Here is a 7,692-nt window from a genome sequence, read left to right as displayed (position 1 = left end):
ATGGATCATGATCTTATTAAGAAAAAGAAAAGAAAAATAAGGCACTAATATAGCCCCCCAAAAAAGAGATAAAAAGTACTCTAGATACCTGTGCAAGTTGAGCTTGTGTAACACAACACACAACTTTGGAGAACACAAATGTTTCCAAATCTTTTCTCGTATTGAGAAAACACAAATATACACAATACCAATGTGATGTACAAATCGACGCCCCCCCCCCCCCCCCCCCAAAAAAAATAAAAATAAAAAGGGCAAGAAAAAAATAAGAGAGTTTCTGATTCTTACGAAGGTCAGGTGGAAAGCAAATTCAGACAAGTCCAACTATAGGGGCGCAGACTTAATAGGTTGGCACAACCCGTCCCCCTTCAACATATATACAGAAAATTCCTTAAGAGAGAGATCTAAAGAAAATCAAAGTCAACAATGGGGCTATTCTCCTATACTGTAGCCGGTGGCGGATTCATACTAGTCGGCGCTTGGGAATCTTTAATCTCCTCCTCCGCTGCCCTGAAAAATTCATCACCGTCCTCCACTTCCCAATCGTTGACAGAGAAGCAAGCCCAAGATTCTGTTTTTTCTTCATTAATCACCTTTGTATCAATCTTAATCCTCTCATTTCTCTTCATTCTCAATTCCCTTTTATCCTTTTTTGATGCACTTAACTCTAAAGATCAAATTGGTTCAGTTCTTCAATTGCAGGTAATTGCAATTTCTCTTCTTTTCTTGCTCTATTCGGTGTTAGGCCTAATGACCCACTTAAAAAAATCTTATCTTTTACCTTCCAAGATCCTCAGTTTGCTTTGCCTTTTCGCTTTTGCTGAGGAATTTTTGCTTTTTTACCTTCAAAGAAAAGACCCAAGTGGAGTTGAGAATCGTTACTATGATCTCTTGCTTGTGCCTATTACTATTTGTGCATTTTGCTCAATTCTTGAATTAAAAAATCCCAAATTGAAATATGCTAAATTGGGACGTGGGATTGGGTTAATCTTGCAAGGAATGTGGATTCTGCAAATGGGGTTCTCTTTTTTCTCTGATTTGATAGCACAAGGTTGCTCTTTGCATGAAAAGAGTAGAGGTAATTATACGGTTAAGTGTAAAGGTCATCCAGAGTATCATCGCGGTCGAGCTATTGCTACCCTTCAGTTTAATTGTCACCTTGCTCTTCTTGTGACTGTTATTGCTTTTGTGTACTCAATTGTGTGTAAAAAGAATGGTATTGGCCCTGAACATATGCGGTATAGACCTATTGGAGCTGAGATGCAACACTTGGAAATGGATAGTCAAGGTCATTTTACGTTGGAGTCTGATGAAGATGACGATGAGAATGGGATAAAAGAAGAGAGGAATGTAGAAATGCAAAAGGCTATTGTGACAGTTCCTGAATCAGGAACTAATGGCTATCATACACATCCTTGAGGTAATCCAGGGTTAGAATTTTTTGTTACTAGGTATAAGGATTTATTCTTTGCAAAGGTAGTTATGCTTTAGACATTGGAGTTCTCTTTGTAAAAAGGAGTTGAGAAAAAAAAGGTCTTATGCTTTTTCTTTGTGATGATTCTAGTTCAAATTATGGTATTGTGTTAGAAATTCTTTAAACTGATTTAAATTTCTCGTTTGTTGTGCGTTGTATACGGAAGACTTGCTCTTTGATACTAATGATGAATAACAGTTTCTTATTCAATAGGAGTTTTACTATATTTCCCGTTCATAGCTCGGGGCTTATTTTCTAGTTTTGTTATTGCAGCCTCTCTACTCCTTCGAGGTAGGGGTAAGGTCTACGTACACAATACCCTCCCCAAACCCCACTTGTGGGATTTTACTGGGTCGTTATTGGTGTTGTTGTAGTTCATTTTCTATATTTGGACTTTTAAATTGTAAATGAACTTTCTTGTAGAACTTTAGAGTTGAGGCTGCTGAGCTTCAACTTTTTCTAGATACTAGACATTGAACAGATAAGTGAAGTTCTTAGAAGTAATACACTTCCTGTGAGCGTCTCTAATTTATCATGCTGTAGATAAGCAAGGAAAATTTGGTTTAATAGACATAATATATGCATTCTATCTGGCATTTCTAACAAACATGTAAAAAGATGAGGACACAATGCTTAAAATGTATGGACAAGCACATATGTCTATTATTTAAAACATGGCCACAATACTAGTTATCGCTTGCGTTAATGTTTTCTTTGAACATCCTCTCTACGCGTTTTCCTGAAACTGCTTTTAAGAGATTTGAGCATACCAGTTCTGGAAGAGTCTGGAAAAAGGAGAATGAGATCAAGTAATAATGATGTTTTGGCTTTTATATTTATAAGAAGAAAAAAGATAGTGATGCTTTGGGTTCCACTGTGTCTGCTGGATGAATATAGTGTGGTTGTATTTTGATAAAGATCTCTGACTGCTAGTTTGCATGCCATACTTCTGATCTGGAAATATCTATATTATGTTGATAAAACTATTCGAGTTATGCATTCTTTGGCCTAAGATTTGTAACAGAGGTTTTGACTAGGCTTCTCGCTTAATCCTGCTACAGCTGCTCTAGTGCCTCTTAGTTAACCAGCACAAATGGTCTACACTATACCAATTAGATTTAGGTAGAAGGCAGCATGAAGCGTGAGTGATATCACCATGCTCTGAATTACAAGAATTGGTTGTAATTTGGAATTTTGATGAACTATTGCCTTGATCCTGTTAGACAATCTTATCATATTCATAGGTAGGACATACTTCTGTAACGTTTTTCCTCAAAAAGTATATCTAATGATCATTGAGTAAAAGAAAGGTTGAAATTTTTTAGAGGCTTTAGATGATTTTAGTACTTTGCAGCTGAGCATTATAAAGAGAGTAGAATTGCAGAGTTTCACTTTTCAGTCAGTGGTTTTACTTGTCCTCTCTCATCCAATTACATGACGATCTGACCATCTAAGAGAACTTGATTTTCTAAAACATTGCGTAAATCTGTTGATTTCCAAGAGTACTCGATGAGGTTATCTCACTCTGTGGAAGTGAATTCATGCACAAGGTTTAAGCTGCATTAATCTACCAAAGTGAATCCAGGTCTGGTTTATATTGAAAGGTTTTTACATGGTTACTACTCTCTGATTAAGTAAGGGGGATGACTTACTAACTTTGGTGCATAGAAGCTATGTTAGAGATTACTATTGGGCATTTGCACATCGCAGATCCTCTGTCTCTCTCTCTCTCTCTCTCTCTGGACCCAGCTTTTGCAGCTCGACTATTTCATCGAAAACCTGTTACGCCTACCAGCATAGATATCGGATAATTTTGCTGACCGAAGCTTAGGCAGGTTAGAAGAAATCAATTAGCATTTTGTTTTTGCCAGGATTTGAACCTTCACTTCCCATTATTTTCACTTACTTCGACCGCTAGGTCACACCCTTAGGGTGCCATATTTTTGCGAGCTTCTATTTGAATGATGGTTTTCTTAATAGCAACTGGTATCCTTTTTGTTTTCAGCACCTCTATTACACTTCAGCGATGGCACTACAGCATTCCACTTCTACTGCCTTTGTCTTTGTACTTCACCACTAATATATACATACTCTAGTACTTATAGATAAATAAAAAAAGCTTCTGTAATCAGTTCAAATTTCACATCCTTAATCATTTGCTGGCGATTTGTTGGGTTATATTTGACATCAATAGTTTCCGAGTGCATATACTCGAGTCAAGGTCAGTAAAGAACTAGAGATTTGTCCTTTCATAAATGATCTCTGGAAAATGAATACATTAGCTTTGAATATACTAGCAAAAGATATTGGTTGCAGCATCTCCTGAACTTTGAAATGCTGGTCATTACGAACAAGGATTTTGTGGGTGTTAAGTACTCGTTCATCCTTAACCAGAGGCTTCGGGTTGGAGCCCTTGGTATCACCTTTGTTAGGGAGCGCTTTACCCCTAATGTGGTACTTTCCCATGCGAATACTGATTTGGTCGGGCGGGTACCAAACATCATATAGGAAACCAAAAAAAATGCTGGTCATTCATTCGAATTACCTGCAGCGAATGCAGAAGTTGTTGATAAACCTGTATTTGGTATAGATTATGACATTCATTAATTTTAGTTGTCATCTTATTCAGTGTTTGAAAAAGCCATCGCTTCGTCGCTTTAAGCGCGAAGCGACCAGCCATCGCTTTTAACAGCCTTAGGCGACTCGACCGTGTGAAGCGTGCGCTTCAGTTGACGAAGCGACAGAAGCGACTAAGCGCTCGCTTCTGTTAAGAGGGCCCTTTTTAAAAAAAAAACAAAGTTTGGGTCTACCCTAAGACCAAAATTGGCCATTTCTTCTTCTCTCTTCTTCGATCGACCAAAGCAGGGTTTCAACTTCATCCACATTGCTGACCAGTCCAGGTAATTTTTTTCTTTCTTCTTCTTGTTCCCGTCCAGATTCTGCTTTTTTTTTTCTTTCTTTTTCCTTCTTTCTTCCTTCTTCTTCTTCGTTTATCTCTGAGACTCTGACCAGTCCAGCGTTTGCACACTGGTCAGCGTCTTCTTCTTCTTCCTTTATCTCTGACCCGTCCAGATTCTGTTTTTTCCCCCCTTTTATTCTTCTTATTTATTAATTTTAATATGTATTTTAGTTTATAAAATTAATTATTATTTATATATGTTACATTTTTCAGTTTATTTGATTTTTTTAATATATATTTCAGTATATAAAATTAATTATTATATATATGTTATATTTTTAGTTTATTTGATTAATTTTATATGTATTTTATTTTAGAAAATTAATTATTATATATATATGTTATATTTTAGTTTATTTAATTTTTTTAATGTGTATTTCAGTTTATAAAATTAATTATTATATATATTATATGTATTTTCAGTTTATTTGATTATGTATTTTCTTATATCTTAATATGGATTTCAAAATGTCTCAAAGATCGAAAGAGAAAGACCCGGCTTGGCGATATGGGATAGAGTTAATGAGAAGAATACAAATGTTGTATGTAAGTTTTGTAACAAGATTACAACGGGTGAAATTTATCGCTTTAAATTTCATCTTATTGGTGGAGATAGAAACGTCACAAGTTGTCCGAAATGCCCACCGGAGGTGAGGAATGAAATAAAGAATTTTGTTGAGAAGAAGGAGCAAAATAATCAAATGAGTCATCAACCATTGGTGACCAATCTTCATGATGATGATGATGATATTGAAGAATTGTCACTTCCAACAAAACGGAGAAGAGATGCAATCTCTTCAAGCCATGGATCGACGGGTACGAGTAGGACTAAAGGTCCTATAGATTGCTATTTCCCAACGAAGCCGGAAGGAAAGAGCGGTGGAAAAGATGTACAAAAAATTGCTAAGGACATTTTGAGGGATCGTGCAGTTAGAGCTTTTGCACGATGGGTCTATGATGCTGGGCTCCTCTTCAATTTTGTCAACTATACTGATACTTTTGGAGACTTTATTGAGGTCGTTAGTCAATACGGACCTGGAATGAAGCCTCCCACTTATCATGAAATCAGAGGTCCTTATCTAATTAAGGAGGTGGAGGAGACTAATAAAATTGTGGAGGAATATAAAGTTGCGTGGAACAAGTATGGCTGCTCCATTATGATGGATAAGTGGACGGCAAGAATTGAAAAAATAATTATTAATGTGTTGGTGAATTCTCCCAAGGGAAGTTTGTTTCTTGAGTCCATTGATGCTAGGGACTCATCCACTGACCACATCAAAATGTTCACCTTGTTTCAGAACACCATTACAAAGATTGGCCCAAGCAAAGTTGTTCAAGTGGTCACTGATAATGCGAGTGAAAATGTGAAAGCGAGTGGCATGGTGGAAGGAGCGTACAAGAATGTCTATTGGACTCCATGTGCGGCTCATTGTATCAACTTAATATTCGGGGACATTTTCAAGGAAAAACCCTTCTCTACAGTTTTTGGCCAGGGCGTTAGGGTACATTCTTATATTTCTCAGCGGCCCTTGTTATTGAATATGATGAGAAGATTCACCAGACAAAAAAAATTGGTGAAATCGGGCAAGACAAGGTTCGCCACTACTTTCTTGACTTTGCATAGTATCCACTTGCAAAAAGCCAATTTGAGAAAGTTGTTCACTTCAGAAGAATGGAGCAAAAGTAAATTTGCAATGGAAAGTGCGGGGAAAGATGTTGCACGCATTATTCTTTCTTATTATTTTGGGAATAATGTCCTTCATGCTCTTAAAATTGGTGGCCCTTTGGTTAAAATACTCTGTTTGGTGGATGGGGAGCAAAAACCACCAATGGGCTACATCTATGAAGCTATGGATAGGGCCAAGGAGGCTATTCAAGCATCATTCACTGATGAGCAGAAATATGCAAAGGTCTTTCAGATCATTGATGCAAGATGGAGTGAGCAACTTCATAGACCTTTGCATGCTGCTGGACTTATTCTGAACCCGTCACTCTTTTATGATCAGCATGAAAATAATTCATTGGCTAGAGAAGTGTGGACACGATTCCATGAGGTTGTTATCAAGTTGACCCCAAATGAATACTTGCAAGAAAAGATAGTAGATCAGCTTGCTATTTACAAGGCAGCTGAAGGACTTTTTAAGCTCTGACTTGCTATTAAACAAAGAAAGACGAAGTCGCCAGGTGACCAAGTGTTTATATATTTTATAGCTCTAACTTTAATGTATTTTTTATACTTATTAACTCTTGAATATATTTTTTCACTTCTATAGTTGAGTGGTGGGACCAATATGGTGTAGAGACTCCGGATTTACAAACTTTCGCCATCAGAGTTCTAAGTTTAACATGTAGCTCAACCGGATGTAAAAGGAACTGGAGCGTTTTTGAACACGTGAGAAATAAAAAGAATTATTTCGTATTTTGAAATAAAGTAAATTATATCTCAATTGTCCCAACTCCTACTAATTAGTTGACACATCTTGTTTGGAGATTCATACAAAGAAGAGGAATCGACTAACCTTGAAGCGCCTCCATAATCTAGTGTTCATAAAATACAATAGAGCATTGAGGCGTCGCTACAACCACCGCAATCTAATTGATCTAATTCTTTTGGATGATATTGATGAGGCTAATGAGTGGCTAACCGGAGTCCCCGAAAATTATGAAGATAATGAAGTATTTGAAGACGACTCTAATTTCACTTGGGGTGATGTTGCGGTTGCTAGTAGAGTTGGGGAGAATCCTTATGGTTTAAGGGGGAATACTTCAAGTTCAAGCTCGATTAGGAAGGGAAAAAGTGTGGCTACTAGAAGTCGATCCATATCCCTAATTGATGAAGATGAAAGTGATCATGAAGAGGAAGAGGAAGGGGAAGAAGAAGATGACGAGCAATATTGAAGATAATAGAGGAATTCAAGATTTTGACAATCTTGAAGAAGAACAAGAAGAGTAGAAGAATAATATGTTGATTCTAGTAATTTAGTAGCTTTGATTTTGCTTGTCCTATGGTTTGTGGAGGATTTGGTGGTACCTAGTACCTACTTTTAAGTTTTTAAATTGAATTTTTTGATTATTTATAATTTTATATTGTGTCTTTGCAAGATTTACATTATGTTTTTTAAGAATTGTGATTCACTTTAATAAAGCGTGCGCTTCGCTTTTGAAGCGAGGCGAGCCCTTGTTGCTTTTTTGCGCTTCTCGCTCTTAAAAATACTGATCTTATTATATATGCCTTGAGTACCTCGTTATTATGATCTCCACT

General features: G+C 36.8%; 2 protein-coding genes across 2 annotated transcripts; both read left to right on the top strand.

Annotated features, from left to right (window-relative positions):
• Nucleotides 1-266: 266 nt before the first annotated feature.
• On the top strand, nucleotides 267-1,681 carry LOC104107880 (uncharacterized). Its single transcript, XM_009616829.4, has one exon. It carries the CDS (start codon nucleotides 424-426, stop codon nucleotides 1,414-1,416), a length of 993 nt encoding a protein of 330 aa, XP_009615124.1. The 5' UTR covers nucleotides 267-423; the 3' UTR covers nucleotides 1,417-1,681.
• A 1,816-nt stretch (nucleotides 1,682-3,497) lies between these two features.
• LOC104108176 (uncharacterized) lies at nucleotides 3,498-7,510 on the top strand. The gene is made up of 4 exons (XM_033659181.2): nucleotides 3,498-3,536; nucleotides 3,788-3,925; nucleotides 4,910-6,822; nucleotides 6,921-7,510. The coding sequence occupies exons 1-3, from the start codon at nucleotides 3,498-3,500 to the stop codon at nucleotides 6,578-6,580; spliced, it is 1,848 nt and encodes a 615-aa protein (XP_033515072.2). The 3' UTR covers nucleotides 6,581-6,822; nucleotides 6,921-7,510.
• Nucleotides 7,511-7,692: the final 182 nt, after the last annotated feature.

Source organism: Nicotiana tomentosiformis, chromosome 2, assembly GCF_000390325.3.
Source record: "Nicotiana tomentosiformis chromosome 2, ASM39032v3, whole genome shotgun sequence".
Taxonomy (NCBI): Eukaryota; Viridiplantae; Streptophyta; class Magnoliopsida; order Solanales; family Solanaceae; genus Nicotiana; species Nicotiana tomentosiformis.
This window is presented reverse-complemented; position numbering and strand designations above follow the sequence as displayed.

Bases quoted from the DNA above. Each gene is read 5' to 3' on its own strand.
- LOC104107880 (XM_009616829.4), top strand. From the start codon at position 424: ATGGGGCTATTCTCCTATACTGTAGCCGGTGGCGGATTCATACTAGTC.
- LOC104108176 (XM_033659181.2), top strand. From the start codon at position 3,498: ATGGCACTACAGCATTCCACTTCTACTGCCTTTGTCTTT. The intron at 3,537-3,787 runs GTACTTCACCAC...TATTGGTTGCAG, and splicing joins CTTCTACTGCCTTTGTCTTT to CATCTCCTGAACTTTGAAAT. The intron at 3,926-4,909 runs GTACTTTCCCAT...AATGTCTCAAAG, and splicing joins AGCGCTTTACCCCTAATGTG to ATCGAAAGAGAAAGACCCGG.